Here is a 20,499-nt window from a genome sequence, read left to right as displayed (position 1 = left end):
GATTCTTGATCAGATATATACCTTAATTGTTTTCAGGTGGAATCTTTTTGTAGTATTATGAATGCAAGCCATTAAAAATATCCTAGTACGCATTCATGGGCCCCTATTATGTCTTTGACATTGTATTTTCGATCCTTATGCAGAATACCTTGGGCGATTTTTAGAACGATAATGCCAATAATGATCATAAATGTCATACATCCATATCTACATCTTTTTCATTTAGATCCGTTCCATAAGCGGAATACTTTTGACTTTTTATAATAAAATCCATTATAATAAATATGAAGTAAGCAGCGTTCACAAAAATTGGATAGATGTTTATCAAATTTTTATGGCGAACTCATTAAAAGTTGCCCATAATCCCATATTTTTATCAAAAATCGTCCGCATCTCAAGCGGAATAGCTTAAACGATTTGTGGAACGATTCTTTAACAATCTGCATCAAAACCTAGCAAAAAATTTTTTTTTAGATTTTTTGTCAAATTTTCTGGAGGATCCCCTTGAAGATGTTGAGGAATGCATGGGCGGCCAATATGGCCTACCGTGATGGCTGTATCTTCCCCAAATATGATCCGATTCCCAAGCGGGATACCTTAAACGATTTCTGAATCGATTCCCCACCAATCTGTATCAAAACTTAGCAACAAATTTTTTTTTAGATTTTTTGTCAAATTTTCTGGAGGATCCCCTTCAAGATGTTGGGGAATGCATGGGCGGCCAATATGGCCTACCGTGATGGCTGTATCTTCCCCAAATATGATCCGATTCCCAAGCGGGATACCTTAAACGATTTCTGAATCGATTTCCCACCAATCTGTATCAAAACCTAGCAACAATTTTTTTTTAGATTTTTTGTCAAATTTTCTGGAGGATCCCCTTCAAGATGTTGGGGAATGCATGGGCGGCCAATATGGCCTACCGTGATGGCTGTATCTTCCCCAAATATGATCCGATTCCCAAGCGGAATACCTTAAACGATTTCGGAATCGATTCCCCACCAATCTGTATCAAAACCTAGCAACAAATTTTTTTTTAGATTTTTTGTCAAATTTTCTGGAGGATACCCTTCATGATGTTGAGGAATGCATGGGCGGCCAATATTGCCTACAATGATGGATGTATCTTCCCCAAATATGATCCGATTCCCAAGCGGGATACCTTAATCGATTTCTAAATAGATTCCCCAACAATCTGTATCAAAATCAGCAAACTATTTTATTCGTTTTTTTCTCTTTGTGATAAAAATACTTTGAAATGTGGAAAGACTGTTCGCAAGAGTAAAAAAACGCTTTGGAACTGGAATCAAAAGAATGAAATTTCATGGCAGGCAGGAGGCAAGCGGCAAGGCACAAAGTTGTAAGAAAAGCGTTTTCATTTCATTTGGCAAAAATGTTTATACAAAACCAATTTTACAATTTTCGATTCAATTTCTGTTGCTGACATTTCACTTAAACGAAAACCAACCTTAAAGGCGCAATTCCCTTGCCCTCCATATTGTTTCCTTCCCCCAGAGTGGGTATAAATGTAGGGAAGCTGTGAGTTTCTGGCCTGAAAGTTCTGGGGCAAAAGTCGTGGCTGAGATATTATTATTAAACTCGCGATGAATCTCGGAAAAGTTATTTGGCTGCCTAATTGCCGCAACGCCTCTTAGAAATCCATAAACGGCGAGTGATAAACTAATATTCGCCGGAACATGTGCTGCCAAGGGCGTCATAAATGTTGCCACATATCCACCCTTGCGGCTCCCAGCTCCACCCCCTCTTGTTCCAATATGCCCAATAAAATGGCCGCCAAACCTCAAGGACAACAAAAGTTAAAAATTCGTTTATGGCGCACCATAAAATCGAATAAAAACAATTGGCACATGAAAATCCAGCCAGAACAGTCGGAGATCTTCATTGCCGATTCCATGGGGTGGCTTTCCGGTTTTCCGGTTTTTCGTGAAAACTGCGTGAGTACAATTGGAAAAATTGCGGCCATATGCTGCAGGCAGCCAAATATGCCAAAAGAAATGGCTCAAGTAAATAAAAACAATCACAGGAGCACAATGTCGAAGACTGTATGTCCTTAAAAGTTGTTCGGTGGGCATTTGAGTTAATATATTTTTCTATTATGTATACTACATAATGTATAGAGTATTATTTAAAAAGAATTCGTTTTATAGTTTTATGTTGAGCTAAGAAAGTTTTTTGTTTTGAGAATGACAGATTCCCATCTTAAAAGTACAAGAAAGAGTATCCTAAAAGTGAAATCCCCATCAGAAGGAGCTTTCTTTCCGCCTCCGACTGTCGAATCTTGGCCCGATTTGCCCGGCGTCAGCTTGCTGGCCACTTAGGCCGTGATGGAATTGCTTATGAATTATACAAGAATATTAAAACGTGCCCGGGGAAGCCACTTGCACTTGCCGGGATATTTCAATTGCCTCCCCCAGGAACTTGGAGCCTTGCTGTAAATACTTTATTGGAAAAGTATGTGCCAAATGGTTATCGAATAGAGGAGTGCGGGAATGGGGCCGGTTCCGGCCAGAGTTGGCGCAAACAAATTGGGCGCTAAGTTGCCGTTATTGGTTTTATTTCGGGGGTGGTCATACAATTTAATTTGCCTGGACTGACCTTGATGAGGTTGATGATGATGATGATGGCATAATTGTGGCAAAATGAAAACGGGCATAACATTGCTTTTATGTTTGATATTTGTACATGTTTATTGTGTTTATGGGTATATAATTTACAGGCAGAGCTTTCGGAGGGCCCCGTGCTCTTTCTTCTTAACCTAATCGAAGCATACGTTTAGGCACAAGCTATTCACACGAAAGTTAGGCTTACGAACTACAAAAATCGGCATTCAGTCGGCAGTCTCAGGCACACGCTCACAGACACACGCATTCACTCTCACAGATACTCGATGCAGCAGCAGACATTAACGGCTAAAAGCTTTCTGGCCAACTTGGAGCTTGGCGTTTCCGGTTGTTGTCTTGGCTGAGTTCAGTGGTACCGGGAGAACTGCGATATGCTGTCCTCGTTCGGGGGAGCCACCAGCAGAATGGGCTGCAGGTTCAAGCCAGTAATCCGGGGGTTCGACTTTCGGGAGCCCGCCAGGCTGATCGCATCCGTCAGATAAGCATTGTTGATCTCACCTAGAACACGAGATGGAAACACTTTAGGACACACATGCTTGGGGAGGTTATCACTTCATATCTACCTTTGTAGAGCGAGTTCTGGTAGATGGGATCCGGCTGCAGGCGCACGTGCCGAGTGGCCAAGATGAAGGCCAGCGTGGCCAGAACCACGCCGTCAATGCAGCCGATTATGGCCAGCGGATAAGCCCAGCGGATTCCGCAGAGGCCCAGCTCGAAGCGATTTGCTTCCGGGCCGCAGATCTTCCGGAAATCGTCCGAGTTCCAGCCGAAGGGAAACGCCGCACAGGCCACAATCATGCACAGAGCTGCGACAAAGCAAAAATCATTTCAACGAAGAACTCCCAAGATAACAAAGGGGGATTATCGATAGAAAATCAAAAGCACTAGAACGTGATGTTTTGGATGTGCTCCGAAGGTAGTTGAAAGGGGGCGGAGGGCGGAGAAAGGTCAGCGTACCTGATATAATTTGCATCCAACCACAAATGTGGAAGACACGAGTCGACTTCATAAACAGCAAGCACACGAGGAAAAAAATGGTCAACAAGGCCAAGGCAATGGCTCCGAGCATGAAGAAAGTGGCCAACTGTAAAGATACATCACATTTGTAACAAAAGTATTTCGGTGTTTGGATATTGTGTAATAGACACCACTCACCTGAAAGGAGAAGGTGGGCACTGCAAAGATGCTCTCCCAGCGACGGCGGCAGTTGTCGAAGATCTCGTCCCGCTGGCACTGCTGCCAGAGGCCCAGGCGCCCAGCTCCGTCATTGTCCGGATCCCCGATCCACTCTGAAACCAATGGGGAAAATGAGCAAATCGGTTCCAGCTAAAAGGCTGGACAAACAAGACCCACCTGGCGTCACGAATGCCACGATTCCGATGATGGCGTAGCAGATGGTGAAGATGGCCCACAGCACGCCTATCGCCTTCGAGTTGCGAATGTACTTGGAGGCGTACAGATGCGTGGTGTCCACGTACTCGATTTTCGTTCCCATTTTGGATCGGCTTTGTTTGTCTGTGAATGGAATTCGGCGTGGTAAGTGCTTGACTTGCAATCAAGAGATGGAACCAAAGTAACCAGGGCAGCAACGATTTTTTGTGTTTCACAAATCGGTTTGCGAGACTTTCGTATAAGCTGATTAAATTTGCCAGCTTGCGGTTTGATGACCTCCTCCTCCCTCTGTGAATAATGGGCTTTAGATACCCGACCGGGGCATCGATCTCTGATGCAAGAAGAGCCAACAAATTTGCAGCAAATCACTTTCCATGTGGTATCTGCATGTTGTGTCCAATCGAAAACATTTTCGAATCATTAAGCATGCTTTTTATGAAGTTTTCCCCTTCACTTCAATCAAAGCCAGCTCCCAAATGCCATTCGCATTTGCCAATTCAGCTGCGAATAATGGTCGTAAAAAATAAAGAGCGATATGGCTGGGGGCACTATTTCGGCTTTGCTTATGTAAATCAGAAGATAATTGCTAGCCACTCTTCCCCCAGCTCCCAGTTGCCTCATATCTGCCACTAATTCTATGTCAAAGGTGGAGAGAGTCTAACAAGCGAAAGACATTATGCAAAACATTGTCGAGCAGGCCAGCAGTGCCTAATTTTAGCCATGATTCATGTGGCTTGGAACTCGGAGCTCTCTGCGATCAATAAACTCGTTTGGGCCACGGTCTAGTATTCTCTGAAAGCCACAGTCCGGGCCCTAAATGCATTTTCATCAGCTCTGTCTCTTGAGTTTCCCAACCTTGCGTATACTTAATTTATCATATTTATTTTCGTGGTACTGAGGAAACTGTAACACAAAAGTAGCTGGTCGTGAGAAGCAAAACAAAGGCCAAATGAGCTTCAACTTGAATGCTGGTCAAGATTGGTTCATTAGGGTGAATTAAATTCACGGCAAACAAAGAGAATGAGACTCAATTATGGGAGCTGGGAGTCGGAGTTGGAGTCGGAGTCCAAGGCAAAAGCGGAATCGATTAACACAACAATGCTAAAACCAACAAAAGAGAGAGTCGCTCCAAACAAACACAACCGACATGATACAACCCAGTAACATACAGAAACTTTCCTGCCGGCACGTGATAAGTCAAACAAACAAATCAATGGAAAATCTCGTTCCGTGAGTCACTGAAAAGCGAGTCTCCAGGCTCTCTGCGGGAAAAATTACAGAGGCCGGGTGGACTGGTGGACTGTGGAGCAGACCAGATCCGGCGAGACAAACCGCAGACATCTAATAATTTCCTCTACTGCCGCCTTTTCAATTTAATGTGTGCTGCAATTTGTAATTTCAGTTGGTTTTCAGTGTTGTTGGGAGTGTTGGATATTTATTCAACTGCACTGCCCAGCTGTAGACTCGGTCGTGGCCAAAAAGAAAGTGACCAGTCGAGAGCCTTCAAGTCGGACTCCTATGACGCAGCGAATTCGGGCGAGTAGTCTTGGGTTACATCCGCTCACCGGCCGGCGATGAAAGAGTTTCTCTTGCACAGAAAAAAATAATAAATTAAGTCGAATTCCCATTCATTTTAGGACAACTCTTCGCACAACCATTGTTATTCGACCTCAGTTTTTTGACAGTGCAAGGCTAAAAAACCAACTTAAAAAAACGGCTGGCGCAGCACTTTAGTGATATTTCGACGCTGAGAATGCATATTCGTATGAAAAACGAGCGAAATAAGGTCAGTTGGGTAATGGCTATAGCTTAAACGTGGCAATTGCAACTGCAGTGGCCAAAATCTGGCGGGGATCGGGCTGTCTTCGCCACTACTGCCCAGGGGATACCCTGAGCCTGAGTCTGAGCTTAAGATGACTTTCTATTCACAGCGCGCGGCATAAACATAAATTTCACATTAGACAGCCGAGCAGTTAGTGAGCAGGGGTAAGAGGTAAGACTGCCGTGCCTGTGACTGGGGGTTAGGCCCCCACAGCCCCCAAGACAGACACCCAGCCCAATTGGCCACGCACTTGCAATTAATTTTCACATTTTCGGCTTTTTCCCGCAGCTCGAGGCGGCTAATTACGGCTAAGCGGAGGGAGAAGCTTTCATTGTTCCGCTTGGCGATCGGGAAGTCTTGTAAGTGGCTGGTTGTGTTTTGTTTTGGCCAGCAAAGTGGAACCTAAAACATGTTGAAGACACCACACTTTTGGCGCAAACACGTTCGTAGTGGCTCCAAAAACTACAGCAACTGTCGGTTGCTAAATTTTTAAGCCACCACCGTAGTAGAAACTGGTTCCTTCATTTCAGAATTATGCGGAAATGACTTTAAAAGTGGCTGTTGGGCCGTGTTTTATTTTGAATTTTTTCGCTCCGGCCATTTCTACATGGGTTGCCTGGGTTTTATTTTTTATGGCGATGATCGTTCGGGGCAGATGATTTCTTTTTTCGCAGTTCCCCCAACCGTCCCAAAACGGAACGGGAATCCAGACAAGGCGAACCGGCAAAAGTTGTTTCTTATTTATTATTTGCGGTCAGTTATTCAATGTATTGACAGCCTTTACAGTCGCCATCCATCTTGGGAGAAGTCCGCTTTAGAGTCCGCAGATTTTTGCGAAAGCTGTGGCATCCACACAGCACAGGCCTCTGCTTTGAAGAGCCATTCCAAGCTGGTCCGCTCACTCACTCAATCGCCGGGCCTGTGGGCCCGAGCTATGTGTCTCTGCTTTCCTACGTTTTTTATTAGATCACGATTTGGATGTTAGGAAACATTCGCGCATACCAAAGCCCGAACAAGACGGGCCCAGCGACGACAATGGGGGTCTCCACATAATAGTAACTCACACCGCGATTCTTCACTCGGGTTTCCGGCCAAGAAAGTCAGGAGCGCCCCAAAAGGGTTCTTGGGAAAAGCCAGTTTCGTGTTTCCAGTAAGTTTATAGTAGTTTTTGATGTAATGTTTAGATTCATCGAATCAACTAGACTCAAGTTTCATGGAAACCATTTTGAAATGTACAGAAAACAAAATGGAACAGACCGCAGACTAAAGTGCCCAGTTCTGGACGAAAGTCTGTTTTTGTTTTGAGGAACTGGAAACTTGAGAGGGTGCCATCTGAATTTCTCCTTTCTGCCAACTATTCACATTTCCCCGTAAGTGAATTTCCCCTTCTACGTCTTCGGACGCCCTATTTCCATGCCCTTCACCGCGAAGGCCGCCACTGCGCCTGCGCACAGCTCGAGCTCCAGCTCCAGCGCCGAGATGCTCGCTTGCCTCAAAATACAAACAAAAAAGTGCAGCAAAACCAACTGAAAAACAAAAACTGTGCCTCTTTCTGGTTTTTCACGTTACCCCGGCGCGCGGTTTCTGCTGCTGCAGCAATTGTTGTTGCAGTTGCAGCAGTTGTTGTTGCTCGTGTTGCACAAATTTAATACGCACGTACGCTGATACACTCATGTGTGTTGGAGGTGCCCCAGTATGGGTGTGCGATGTGAATGTTTCTGCACTTTGCAATATTGTTGCTGCTGTGTCTAATGTTGTATATTTTTCTATTTTTTGTGGGTTTTCACGATTTTATGTCGCTTGCTAGCTGGCTTAGTTGTTGCTGCGATATGGTTACTTTGGTTGTTGGGGTTCTTCGACTTTTGAAATGGCAATCGGGGCGCAGTTTTGTCGGCACCTTTGGCTGACATTTACTTTTGCCGTTAAGATCGAATTAAATCCGAAGAGTTGCTTTGCAAGCCGAATCTTACAGTGGTCGAGAACAGGTTTCGGTGTTAGCTGGACTTGAATATTTCTTTATAATATTTGTTATTTCAATTTATAGCTTTGTTTGACGTGTGTTTTTGCATTAATTATTGAAAAAGTCGCGGGCTGAGACTGCGATCCGCTGCTTCGGAGCGAGAAGAAACTGAACCGTCGCGATCGGCGCTGAAGAACGAACTGAGCGTTTCTCGGCTCCGGAGGCCGAAGAAACATATACACAGGTACTTCTCCTACCTGTGTCTTACCTGTGTCTGTGAGCGGGTGAAAGAGCGGGATTGCCGAGGAGAGAGTGCCAGATGTAGGCCCGCCTTTGATAAGTGCAGCGCAAATTGTTGGCATTTCTTTTCGATCGTTTTGTCTGGCTGCCTGATGATAAATAATGCAGCAACGAATGTCTTTCTCCAGAAGAATTGCTTGTTGAATTTCTCCGTCAGTCACCGAAATGCGGGAGCGATCAGGGGAGGGTTTCCTCGCCTACCTGCAGGATATGACCAAATTCCTTTGATCGCTTTCTTTGAGCAACACAATGCCAAGATAAATAAATCTGGGCAAACATTAGGTGGAGAGCGTTCAGAGCAGGTAGAAAATAATATTTTAAAGGCAATGTATCAGTTAAAGTTATTACATTTTTTTAGAAAACCAAGAGCTCTCTGATTAATTTATATTATCTAGTCAATGCAGAACTATTTATTTGATTTATCAATTAAGCTGTTGCCCCATCTCGGCCTCGCCAGAAATTTAAATCAACCGCCCAGCGCACTCGACACGAAAATTCATCGCTAAAATATCGCTCATCCGCAGCAACCACCACGGCGTATGAGCAGCTGGCCTATCAGCTGTTCCCTTTATCAAACTGCTAATTCGGCACGCACGCACGTATCTTCCAGCTCTTCTAAAAATTCCCTTACAATTAGATTAAATTGGAGCCCACAAAACACCCGTAGAGATGAGCCCAATCAGCGCGGAAGAGAAGCTAGACTATGTGAAGTCCAAGATAGGAGAATATCCAAACTTCCCCAAGGAGGGCATTCTGTTCCGGTGGGTTATCGCCAGGGGTTATCGCACCCTATTGAGTGCTGAACACTTTGTGGGCAAACTACTGCTGGCTTATCAGGTTGTTAATGTGTTCGGCTCTCCATTTCCATGTAAAACAGCGACATTTTCGGAGCCCTCACCGATGCCAAGGCCTGTGTGTACTTGAGGGACCTGCTGGTGGAGCACATCCGCCAGAGCGTTCCCGAAGCTGAGATCATCGTGGGCCTAGACTCCCGAGGATTCCTCTTCAACCTGCTCCTGGCCACCGAACTTGGCGTGGGCTGTGCTCCCATCCGGAAGAAGGGCAAGCTGCCCGGCGAGGTCGTATCCGTGGAGTACGAGCTGGAGTACAGCAGTGTATGTTTTAAACCAAAAACGTCAACTTTAAAATGATCTTAAATCGTTTATTTCCCCAGGACACCTTCGAGATACAAAGGAACGCCATCGCGCCTGGTCAGAAAGTCGTCGTCGTGGACGACCTTCTGGCCACAGGAGGGTCCCTGGCGGCCGCCGCTGAGCTGGTCCGCAAAGTAGGAGGAGTAGTCGTAGAAAGTCTGGTGGTGCTGGAACTAGTCGGCTTGGAGGGTCGGAAGAGGCTGGACGGCAAAGTACATTCCCTGATCAAGTACTGACAGTTGATGCAGCCACTGCAGGATGCCTTGAATATTTGCATTTACTCTATACCTCTGGAAGCAATCTATGGATTAGTGAATTTTTGTATACACTTTCAAATGTTGAACAATGTTTTGGCAAATAGAGAAATATTTTTATAAAAATCGTTAAATAGTGTGCTATGCATTTGCTTCTGGGGATGTAGAAACTTCTTAAACCACCCTCTATGCCTTGGCAGCAAACCTTTCTCGGCAAACCCACACTCGCTCTCTGCGCAGTTGGGCGCTCTCCACTCTGAGCTCCCCAAATACCGTTGCCGGCTCTTTCGCTCGGCAATAAACAAAAGTTGTTGTCTTGTCTGGCAGGTTAACCCAGAAAGCAGTGCCTCCCGCTCTCCGATAAACAAATCAAAGGTGGCACAACCACCCCCGAGCAGCGACAAAAGGCAGCCTTGTTGGAGGCATGATAGCAGCAAGCACAGGTAAAGAAGCGCCAAACAAAGCTCAAGGAATCGCATGCGCTCCCGGAGCACACAAAGCATTAAACGGAATGGCCAAGCGGCGGCATTCAAACTGGCGAAATGAAACTGAAACTGCGCTGCCTCGGCCAGCAGCTCGGCCCACTGGCTGTGCGCTCATTTCGCATTTGATTTCATTCGTGAAACGTGCGTTGTGCGGTGATGACGGAACGGTAACGTAACGTAACGGAGTGACTTGGTGATGGTGGCCTCTCCACCCCTCCACCCTAACTGGGGGTCCACCCCATTGCATCCTTTGGGGCGGAGGGCGACGGGGCGGCAATCAGGGAGAACAGCTGAAAATAATCACAGCACGCTTTGCAAATTGATATTGATTGCGCGCTTTTCTCCTCAATTGGCAAACAATTGAATCGCAACAAAAACCAAAAAGTGGCCCTCCATTAGCCCCTCTGTTTTCCTTTTTTGTTATGAAAAGAGCAGAGCAGCGAGATACGCGAGAGAGGAGGAGCCCAGCACGTTACGTATACGCCTCATGGGCCAGCACTTGGCCTGCCATTTGTTTGCCAAGTTTGGTGGCGGCGTGTATGCGAATGGAATCTAAAAAATAATAATACAATAATCAGGCCCCACAAAGTGAAAATAACAGTTTCGTTTTCTTTTTCTGTCGAATGGAAAAAAAGAGTGAAAATGTGAATTGAAGGAGTTTCCTGAAACAAAGGCATGCTTTCTAAGCCGTAAAAGGCACTTCGACGGCCTTCGTGCCACCGCAGTGCACTGCCTGCGGAGACAGGAGTTTGGAGTTGAGCAGAAAATCAATAAACGACTCGACTTCCCCTTTTCGCCTTGGCCTCGGCGCTTCCTGGCCTGCGCCTGCAACCAGAAACAAAATCTGTCAAACAAAAAAGCAATCACACAAACACACCCCCAGCCCGAATAAAAGCAATTGTTCGGCGTGGAATATCGAGCTGATGCAGTGACACAATTTTCAGCCGTAAAGCTGTAGTGGAGAGCCGCCGTCCACCAAGCCCACTCAATATATTTTCGGTTTCCGCTCATTTCTCTTTTTTATTAAGAACATTTAGCACAGAAGACTAAATATAGCTGGCCCGGCGTCGTCCACAACGATGAGCAGCAGCACTTACAAAATTTGTCGCCAACTGCAGGCCGCGTAGCTCCGCACAGGAAATGCCCACAACTATCAATAGCCGATACACATATATACATAGCTATATGTACGTAAGCCCACAGCCAAAATCCGATATCAGAGAGCAGGAAGGACCCAGGAAGCCGGACCAGGAAGAGAAGCCCAACCAGTTCCTATGCAGTTAGAATCGAGTTTAAATGAAATTGAGCAAGAGCCTGGCAAACTGTCGCGCCATCCGGCGGTACTTGCTCATCTTCACGGCCTTGTCGCTGCTCCTGCTGCCCCTCTCGCTCGTCTACCTGGTGTGGAACGAGCAGCTGCAGAAGATCCGGGGATTCGAGGTGAGTGTAGTGCAGTAGTCATTATCTGAGGGTGGTGCTTGGTAGTGTATACATAGTTCCTCAGCCCTTTCTCGGCCAACATCTGCTGGCCCAGTCTGCTGGCTTGTAATCTAATGCAGAGAGAAAAGTTGATGTGGACCTGTGTGGATATTAAATCACTTAGCTTATATTTTTTTCTCTGTGCATTATTAGCTGTACATATAGCCGCTTTTAGTTGCCGCCCCGTTCGCCCCGCCCACCACACATCGCCTGACAACAAACAAATTGCAGGCCATCGATTGCCCGACTCGGTTCCAGTTTCGGGCCATCAGCCACCCCAACACACAGCCAACAAAACAATCACCGTATAATTAAGCAGAAAGCAGATAGAACCGATTGCGAACCACCAGCAAGTCCAGATCAGCTGGATTCGAAATAATCATCTCCCCGATTATGCAAACAAACACGGTGTGAAGGGCGGTCCGAGTGAAAATAAACTTACACACAAATTAGCGGGGCAATCGAAACGATCGCTATAAATAAACGATAAACGCTGAAGCTGAAAATTGAAAACTGAAAGCATCTTGTTATTGTTTATTTATCAAAGTCGTTAGAGATTTAGCATTTTGGCTTGCCTTTCATTCTTCAGAGTGCGCGCTTGTCGCTTCAATTCTCGCCGGCGGGAGACACTGAGAGAAATGGGTTCTGGGGTACCAATTTCCATAAAACTTGAATTTTATCGCCCAAACATTTTTTTCTGAGTGGCTCTAAGTGTGTGCAGCGGGCGCTTGATTAGGTGCAAATTAATTCGAAATTAGCTGCGGGCTTTCGGCGGGTTTATCGCCTCTTTGTGCTTGAAATGCTGAATAAAGACGGAATATTCCACATCTGACCCGCAAAGTGTTCTCCACTGAAAATCCGCCCCCGGCACACCACGCCCCAGCCCAACCCTTTTCGACCCGGCCTGGCCCGGCCTGGCCCGGCCCGGCCTAAGCCGCTTAGGTTGCGTGGTCTCCGAAGACTCTCGGGCGCCCGTCCAAGTGGCCTTGGCTGGCAAAAAAGGAGGAAAAAACTTTCGCACAAAATTACACTTAATTGCGTGTGGCATCATGAAAAAATCATCAAAGGGGCTGCCCTGGGAGGATATCGATTCCTAGGCAGCTATGGGTTGGGTCCTCAATCAATAGTTGCTTACCCACTACTAATTTGCATTACATTACCCAAATGACAAATGCCCAGGCAGCAGCCCCCCAAAACGGCCATAAAGGCAAAAACACGCATACGCCGAGTGGGCCGGTTATTTTTTGTTGGGTGCTTTTATTTCACGCGGCATACACGCATAATTAAGCACAGCAGTTCACTCACACTCGCACACTACATTGTTAGAGGGGCATGCCCCTATGCTGCACATCATCCCAAGCCCCGGCGAGTTCCGAACAGCTCACGTCATACTCGTAGCGCCACTTTCGGTGGAAAAAGGTCGGGAAAAAAGAAGAGTCTGGTACACTCTTCCAGTAGTTACTTTCAGCAGTCCATTTAGGAAACACCATGTGAGGGTACGAATATGATTTTTATGAAAAATAAACAGAAAAGTTAAACTCTAAAGGTAAACAAACCATAGTCGATAGTTAGTAGACGATAGTTAGTAGTCGAATAAAAATAAGTCGATAACAGATCGCTGTTACAGCCCTTTAAAGCTGTTAAGGCAAACAATCTGGCAACCCCATCCATCTGGCAATTTTGACAACTGAATTTCCGCTTGCTTGGCTGGTTCTTTTGCAATCAAAACGCCAAAGTTAGAAGTTGTCTACAACCAAAAGAAATAGTGAATATCGCCAACGTGGAAACTGGGATAGTACCGAACACGGTACACCAGGAGACTGAGATCAGAAGCCGAACGTTGGCTGTGGATGAGCCCAGCCGTTCGCCGCTGCACGTGTGTTGTGGTTGTGGCGAAAAAGACTCCAGGTGAGCCGGCTAATATGTCGCTAAGTAGAGTAATAATATAAGGTGTTCTAGGAAGTGTTAGGAAACCCACCCGATCGTTTACGTAGCGCTCGCCAAAAGCCTACGTCAAGCCACCGATCGAGTTTCGACCCAGAGGTCTACGGCGGAGACACCGCGTGGATCATCGGCCAGGGATCCAGGAAAAGCTTTCCTCGATCAGCCCCTAAACGTGCGCGAACCCGGTCCAGACTCGAACCGCGATCGGCGAGGTCTGTGACCGGCGACGTGTGCGTGATTGGGGCCGCAGAAGATCAGGAGCGGGCTGGAACCTGGCCAACCCAGGAGCGTGGAGGACATAACCTCACTTTCCGGAGCAGAACCGCATGTTCGTTTGAGCCGACCGCATTTAACCTGATGGGCTAGCCGACGATCGCTGAGGCAGACATCTCGTCCATAGTGACGATTCAACGAGAACAACAACAACCAGGAGAGAAGCGCGACAAGCTGCGCCAGGATTAATGTATTATTAAGTAGAATTTAATTTTTCATTAGTTTTTGTAAGTCATTTTGGATCGTGCATAGACTCATCTTTTGTTTTCTGTAGAGCATTGATAAGAGGCACATGTACATCAAACTCCATAATCTAATTCGCTTTTAACCTGATCACCCCAAAACATCCAGCGTTCTCGTCTACAGGCCTGCGGACTTCGAGGGATGGTTTCGTGAGTAAACATTGTCATGTAACAAACTTGATCATGTAACAGTGCCTCTAGAGGAAAACATATGAATAGTCAGTCCATATCAAAATGATTGGGTAGACGTTATAACTTAACTCCTACTTCACATTCATACATATAATTCTTTATCCACACATTTTTACATTATATTCCAATTTGTTAATTAAGCTAAAGTAAACTCATTTTGTAGGATTAGGACCAATTAGGAGTAAGGGTTTAGGTTAAGCATGAGTCTGAAGAAGAAGCTATTATGATTTTGTATTGAAGTTTGATTTTGAAATGAAGTAAATTTAGAATTTGTATGGGCACCTGAGCTGATCGATTTCAATATGGGTAAGGGCACCAGCAATTCGTTGTTGTTTCTTTACAGGTAGGGCGGGCAAAGCAGAAGAACCTCACCACCTTCGTTCTTCAATCAGCATGGTTTCCTGTCTCGACTTCATATCCTTCCAGAGGACTGTATCCCCTTTCCTAACTCTGTCTACAAATTTTTATTGTGTGGCGGTGATGCTGATTAGGAAGTAACCGACCCCCTTGCCTCTTCACTGAGCTAGGCCGTTCCCGTAGGCAGAGTATGCAACCAGTCGGTATCCACTACACCGTGTTCGTCACAGAATAAAATGGCGCCCAACGTGGGGCTAGCAAAACATCTAGCTAAGCAACAAACAAAACACCAAATCGCAGCCCCTGCTCTCACGAGCTAACCTCCAACCTATCCTAACAGTCAGCCTTCCAAACAAGTTTCTTTAGTTTCAGAAAACCCTTCTTTTGATTCCACTAGGATTGCTGTGTTTTGGGAAATCCTCAGAACCAGACCAGGGAACAAATTAAGGATTAGGAAGATGTTTCTCTTGAAATATCCTTGTGTTTATATATGTATTTAAGGAACAAGAAGTCGAGACTGTATTGGCTGGAATGTTTCAGCAATAACTCCTTCTTATCCCTTGATCAACTCATCCAACCATAAATATTCATAAATTCGAGAATTGTAATTGTTGGAAATTCAGCAATACCTCATTTTTCAATATTTTGGCTTCAATTTTCACCCTTTATTATTGACAGAAAGTTGCCTAAATGAAATTGAGAATTATATTGGTTGGAGTATTTCAGCAGTATACTCTTTCATTTAGCGCAATGAACACATCAGTTTGTTTTAGATTCAATAGAAATATGAAGAGACAGACAGTAAACCTTGCAATATATTAAATGAAATCGATACAGCAAAGGATAAGCCCCAGATATCCCATAAAGTTCAGGTTTCCGAAATTAAATAGGGAAAATAATAGAAATATTATCAATCAGCTTTCGTTATCTTTTAGTTGTTGAATATCGAAATCGAAATAATGTCAGTCCGGCGCAGTCCTGAAAATAGTTCAAGATTGGCCGTTGAGTCGGTGCAATGCTCCGTATGCAATGATACCAACGCCGAGATAGAATTTGTCGAAACTCCGTGTCAACACCGCTTTCATCGAACGTGCGTAACTGCATGGTTACAGCAAAATGAAACGTGTCCAAATTGTCGACAACCATGCTTATCTTCGCAGCTAAATAACAGCACGCGAGGATCACAAGACTCTACCTTAGAAGTTCCGAGGGGTCAAAATGGATCCAATTTAAACTCGCGAACAGGTGCCGTTCCTAGAACTCGCCCCAATACCAGAACTGCCACTGTCATGAAGAGTTCTTCAACAATCTCAGAGCTAAAAGTAGTTCACGTCCAAGGTAGTGAGGGATTATTTAGAAGATGAGATTTTTGTATGTTTTGGAACTCCTGAGGTTTTGGTTAGCGATAATGGCACTCAGTTTAAAAGCCAGGACTTCGCAGCCTTTACATCCAAGCATGGAATCCAACATAATTTCACTGGTGCTTACTCTCCGCAATCCAACGCGGCGGAGCGCGTCAACCGTAAAAAGAGAAATTTCGTTCTAAGCAACCAGGCTAAGCATATCAACGCAAAATTGTCACCGGTGGGAATCAAGGCCAGAGTAAAGGAGAAGAGAGGGCAGTCGTTATATCTGCTCGAAGACATCAATGGAAAGGAGTTAGGAGTTTCCATGCAAAAGACCTTTGGTGAAGTACCCTTTTTCAGCTTTCATCTCCTTTTATTATCAGGTCGATAAAACCTGTGGTGTGAGGGTACGAATATGATTTTTATGAAAAATAAACAGAAAAGTTAAACTCTAAAGGTAAACAAACCATAGTCGATAGTTAGTAGACGATAGTTAGTAGTCGAATAAAAATAAGTCGATAACAGATCGCTGTTACAGCCCTTTAAAGCTGTTAAGGCAAACAATCTGGCAACCCCATCCATCTGGCAATTTTGACAACTGAATTTCCGCTTGCTTGGCTGGTTCTTTTGCAATCAAAACGCCAAAGTTAGAAGTTGTCTACAACCAAAAGAAATAGTGAATATCGCCAACGTGGAAACTGGGATAGTACCGAACACGGTACACCAGGAGACTGAGATCAGAAGCCGAACGTTGGCTGTGGATGAGCCCAGCCGTTCGCCGCTGCACGTGTGTTGTGGTTGTGGCGAAAAAGACTCCAGGTGAGCCGGCTAATATGTCGCTAAGTAGAGTAATAATATAAGGTGTTCTAGGAAGTGTTAGGAAACCCACCCGATCGTTTACGTAGCGCTCGCCAAAAGCCTACGTCAAGCCACCGATCGAGTTTCGACCCAGAGGTCTACGGCGGAGACACCGCGTGGATCATCGGCCAGGGATCCAGGAAAAGCTTTCCTCGATCAGCCCCTAAACGTGCGCGAACCCGGTCCAGACTCGAACCGCGATCGGCGAGGTCTGTGACCGGCGACGTGTGCGTGATTGGGGCCGCAGAAGATCAGGAGCGGGCTGGAACCTGGCCAACCCAGGAGCGTGGAGGACATAACCTCACTTTCCGGAGCAGAACCGCATGTTCGTTTGAGCCGACCGCATTTAACCTGATGGGCTAGCCGACGATCGCTGAGGCAGACATCTCGTCCATAGTGACGATTCAACGAGAACAACAACAACCAGGAGAGAAGCGCGACAAGCTGCGCCAGGATTAATGTATTATTAAGTAGAATTTAATTTTTCATTAGTTTTTGTAAGTCATTTTGGATCGTGCATAGACTCATCTTTTGTTTTCTGTAGAGCATTGATAAGAGGCACATGTACATCAAACTCCATAATCTAATTCGCTTTTAACCTGATCACCCCAAAACATCCAGCGTTCTCGTCTACAGGCCTGCGGACTTCGAGGGATGGTTTCGTGAGTAAACATTGTCATGTAACAAACTTGATCATGTAACAGTGCCTCTAGAGGAAAACATATGAATAGTCAGTCCATATCAAAATGATTGGGTAGACGTTATAACTTAACTCCTACTTCACATTCATACATATAATTCTTTATCCACACATTTTTACATTATATTCCAATTTGTTAATTAAGCTAAAGTAAACTCATTTTGTAGGATTAGGACCAATTAGGAGTAAGGGTTTAGGTTAAGCATGAGTCTGAAGAAGAAGCTATTATGATTTTGTATTGAAGTTTGATTTTGAAATGAAGTAAATTTAGAATTTGTATGGGCACCTGAGCTGATCGATTTCAATATGGGTAAGGGCACCAGCAATTCGTTGTTGTTTCTTTACAGGTAGGGCGGGCAAAGCAGAAGAACCTCACCACCTTCGTTCTTCAATCAGCATGGTTTCCTGTCTCGACTTCATATCCTTCCAGAGGACTGTATCCCCTTTCCTAACTCTGTCTACAAATTTTTATTGTGTGGCGGTGATGCTGATTAGGAAGTAACCGACCCCCTTGCCTCTTCACTGAGCTAGGCCGTTCCCGTAGGCAGAGTATGCAACCAGTCGGTATCCACTACACCGTGTTCGTCACAACCATAAAGCAGACTTACTATTCCTCTATAAAAATTCATCAGTATTCAGCGCGCTTAGCTTCCACAACCATTAATTAATCCTACCCGACCCTGCCCCTCGGACAGGGTATACCCATGTAGTGCTGTAAGTGGCGCGAGCCACATGCAAAGTGCCTGCCACGACGCCAGCGCCAAGTTGTCCGCAATCGCGCATTTAGTTGCCACTTGATTCATGTCGGGATTTCCAGATGACAGTTGGCACTGGCGTCTGGCTGGCTTTTAATTGGGATTGCGATTGAGATTCCGACTGAGATCAAGATTGAGCCGGGGGCGGAGACCTTGACACAACAACGCTTGTATATTACGCATACGCCACGTCATCCTTGCCTGCTAACCCACATAGACTCCAGCCCGAGAATCCGCAGAATGCCAATCCAACAAACCCAACTGATTTTCTAGGCCTTTAATGTGCAACAGCCACACCCGCAGCATCAGCAGCAGCAGCAGCAGCATCAACAGGATCAGCCGCAACGAGAGCAGCAGCAGCAACACCAGCAATCGCAGTATCCGGTAGCCCGGTATCCGGTGCTGCTGCTTAACAAGAACAAAAACAAGGACCTGACCGTGGTGGCAACGGGCAAGACAAAGAACAAGTGGCGCTATGTTGATAAAGTAAATATGTAACCCACACAAACACCACAACACACCACAACACACCACACCACACCAAACACTCACAGCACAGGCTGGTATAATTAATGATGTAAACAAAAGTCAAATTCAGAGAAGCCAAATTGATTGCGCATTAGCGCGTCGCATCGGCAGACAGGCATTTGGGCACGGCATTCGATTCGATCCCACTCCCATATCTACCCACCCCACTGCGCTGCTTTGTTTTTTCGATGAGGCTAAAAACTTTATTTGCACATCCATCCGCAGGACAGCAACCAGACGCTCCTGCCCCTCATCCCCGAGTATGCCGTGGAGAGCCTCACGCCGCAGGAAATGCTTCAGGTGGAGCAGCGGATGGATCAGCGGAGGGAGCGCTTGAAGGACAAGTGCTCCGCCTACGGCCTAGACGTCCTAGGTAGGCGATTTCCAGGGAAACCAAATTCCGTGGCATACATTTCGGGGCTCGCACATTACTTATTCCTGTTATCCATCCATCCATCTTACTTACAGGTCACGACTCGTGGCACACCCCAAACACGTGGGAATTCTTGGTCAATAAAAAGTATCACATTATCTGGTGGGTTCATCTTCCCATAAACTCCTTATACTAACTTACTAATAGCTTGAAACCCTTCCAATCCCACCAGGTGCAACGTCTTTAAGGCCGCCTCGTCATCCTGGATGTTCAACTTCAATGTCCTGGCCGGCTACTCACCCAGTTATCTGCGCAAAACCAAAAAGATTCTTCTCAATCTAGCCAGGGAGCGCTATCCCCGGGTTACGCTCGACGAGGTTGGTTAACTTTGCCGAAAAGGATTGTTTACTGGAGCATATTAAGTTTCAATTCGTTTGTTATCCCCCTGCTAGCTGCGTGAGGCCCAGAACTACTCGCTGACCTTCATCATAGCCCGCAATCCCTTCGAGCGTCTGTTGAGCGCCTACCGCGACAAGATGGTGTTCGCCCTTCCCTACTCCTTTCATGACAAATTGGGACGCAGCATTGTGCGAAACTATCGCAAGAGGGTAAGTCTGCTATTAGGGGAATGAGAATTTAATAAAATGAATCACTTTTTAGCCTTCTCTGGCTGCTCGGGCGGCCAACACCAAGTTCCCCTCGTTCCCGGAATTCGTGCACTGGCTCCTCGACCAGGTGAAGCGGAACAGCTTCATCGACATGCACTTCGTGGCAGCCACTTCCTTCTGCACTCCCTGCCTCATCCGGTTCGACATGATACTGAAGTTCGAGTCCCTGGCGGAGGATCAATTATATCTAATCGAAAAGACTGGCCTGAATCGGGTGATAGCCCCCGTGTGGCGCAACATGGGCAAGGGTCGCAAGACGCACGATCTCCAGCAGCAGTTCTATGCACAGCTTACCCGACAAGAGATGCTGGAGCTCTACGAGTATTACAAGTGGGTGTTCATTTTAAAATCCATGGTCCAAACTCAAGATTTCATCTTATTTTTCTGTGTTCTTCAGATACGACTTTGAGCTGTTCGACTATGACATCCAGGAATATCTGCAGGTGGCCCAGCCCGACGAGGCCGGCAGTCCTGCGGGCTCAAAAAGTTAATCCCAGTCCTTTAATCTTAGACTTTGCTAACAACCAATGAATCAAGTTCAACGAACTCACATATTAGCCGTCACAGTACGTAATTGCAAATGTTGATAATACTGAATGAATACAATAATAAAATTAACTAAATTTAAATGAATGGTTTTAACGTTTCTTAAATGGGAGCTCTATACATATTAATATATATATGGAAATTCATATTTTGACTGGGGTTGATATTTTTGTTCTCAGGAAATTAAAAGAAAATCTTTTGAAAAAAATTATCGTTATTTTTCACATGC

The 20,499-nt window shown here is 45.6% G+C and overlaps 3 protein-coding genes and 1 long non-coding RNA gene across 9 annotated transcripts; 3 read left to right on the top strand and 1 right to left on the bottom strand.

Annotated features, from left to right (window-relative positions):
* Positions 1-2,682: 2,682 nt before the first annotated feature.
* Positions 2,683-8,033, bottom strand: LOC6507474 (LHFPL tetraspan subfamily member 3 protein). Of its 2 annotated transcripts, none has more exons than XM_001955903.4 (6): positions 7,827-8,033; positions 3,996-4,157; positions 3,798-3,931; positions 3,600-3,726; positions 3,206-3,448; positions 2,683-3,140 (listed from the first exon to the last, which is right to left on the bottom strand). In XM_001955903.4, the coding sequence occupies exons 2-6, from the start codon at positions 4,135-4,137 to the stop codon at positions 2,989-2,991; spliced, it is 798 nt and encodes a 265-aa protein (XP_001955939.1). In that variant the 5' UTR covers positions 4,138-4,157; positions 7,827-8,033; the 3' UTR covers positions 2,683-2,988. The 2 variants fall into 2 exon arrangements, with proteins under 2 accessions (XP_001955939.1, XP_044570782.1); XM_044714847.1 differs by lacking the exon at positions 7,827-8,033 and adding an exon at positions 7,513-7,528.
* A 634-nt stretch (positions 8,034-8,667) lies between these two features.
* On the top strand, positions 8,668-9,658 carry LOC6507577 (adenine phosphoribosyltransferase). The gene is made up of 3 exons (XM_001955904.4): positions 8,668-8,877; positions 8,994-9,231; positions 9,291-9,658. Exons 1-3 carry the CDS (start codon positions 8,786-8,788, stop codon positions 9,504-9,506), a joined length of 546 nt encoding a protein of 181 aa, XP_001955940.1. The 5' UTR covers positions 8,668-8,785; the 3' UTR covers positions 9,507-9,658.
* Positions 9,659-9,697: 39 nt separating this feature from the next.
* On the top strand, positions 9,698-20,353 carry LOC6507578 (carbohydrate sulfotransferase 11). 5 transcript variants are annotated; one of them, XM_032454798.2, is made up of 9 exons: positions 9,698-10,176; positions 11,047-11,449; positions 18,429-18,641; positions 18,909-19,056; positions 19,152-19,218; positions 19,289-19,433; positions 19,509-19,664; positions 19,717-20,054; positions 20,122-20,353. In XM_032454798.2, exons 2-9 carry the CDS (start codon positions 11,306-11,308, stop codon positions 20,213-20,215), a joined length of 1,305 nt encoding a protein of 434 aa, XP_032310689.1. In that variant the 5' UTR covers positions 9,698-10,176; positions 11,047-11,305; the 3' UTR covers positions 20,216-20,353. The 5 variants fall into 5 exon arrangements, with proteins under 5 accessions (XP_032310689.1, XP_032310690.1, XP_001955941.2 ...); XM_032454799.2 differs by having other exon boundaries at positions 11,038-11,449; positions 18,447-18,641; XM_001955905.4 differs by having other exon boundaries at positions 11,038-11,449.
* Positions 11,646-17,690, top strand: LOC123257123. Its single transcript, XR_006507081.1, has 3 exons — positions 11,646-13,396; positions 13,448-16,661; positions 16,713-17,690. It is a non-coding gene; the product is annotated as an uncharacterized LOC123257123 (long non-coding RNA).
* Positions 20,354-20,499: the final 146 nt, after the last annotated feature.

Source organism: Drosophila ananassae, chromosome 2R (assembly GCF_017639315.1).
Source record: "Drosophila ananassae strain 14024-0371.13 chromosome 2R, ASM1763931v2, whole genome shotgun sequence".
NCBI lineage: Eukaryota > Metazoa > Arthropoda > Insecta > Diptera > Drosophilidae > Drosophila > Drosophila ananassae.
The sequence above is the reverse complement of the archived record's forward strand: the minus strand, read 5'-3'. Positions and strand labels throughout refer to the sequence as shown.

Excerpts from the sequence above, each read along its gene's own strand:
- LOC6507578 (XM_032454798.2), top strand. The coding sequence starts at position 11,306 with ATGAAATTGAGCAAGAGCCTGGCAAACTGTCGCGCCATCCGGCGGTAC. Across the intron at positions 19,434-19,508 it reads CCCGGGTTACGCTCGACGAG|CTGCGTGAGGCCCAGAACTA; the intron begins GTTGGTTAACTT and ends TCCCCCTGCTAG. Across the intron at positions 19,665-19,716 it reads TGCGAAACTATCGCAAGAGG|CCTTCTCTGGCTGCTCGGGC; the intron begins GTAAGTCTGCTA and ends ATCACTTTTTAG.
- LOC6507577 (XM_001955904.4), top strand. The coding sequence starts at position 8,786 with ATGAGCCCAATCAGCGCGGAAGAGAAGCTAGACTATGTGAAGTCCAAG. Across the intron at positions 8,878-8,993 it reads AAGGAGGGCATTCTGTTCCG|CGACATTTTCGGAGCCCTCA; the intron begins GTGGGTTATCGC and ends CATGTAAAACAG. Across the intron at positions 9,232-9,290 it reads ACGAGCTGGAGTACAGCAGT|GACACCTTCGAGATACAAAG; the intron begins GTATGTTTTAAA and ends TTATTTCCCCAG.
- LOC6507474 (XM_001955903.4), bottom strand. The coding sequence starts at position 4,137 with ATGGGAACGAAAATCGAGTACGTGGACACCACGCATCTGTACGCCTCC. Across the intron at positions 3,449-3,599 it reads TTGGATGCAAATTATATCAG|CTCTGTGCATGATTGTGGCC; the intron begins GTACGCTGACCT and ends GCTTTGTCGCAG. Across the intron at positions 3,141-3,205 it reads CCAGAACTCGCTCTACAAAG|GTGAGATCAACAATGCTTAT; the intron begins GTAGATATGAAG and ends CTCGTGTTCTAG.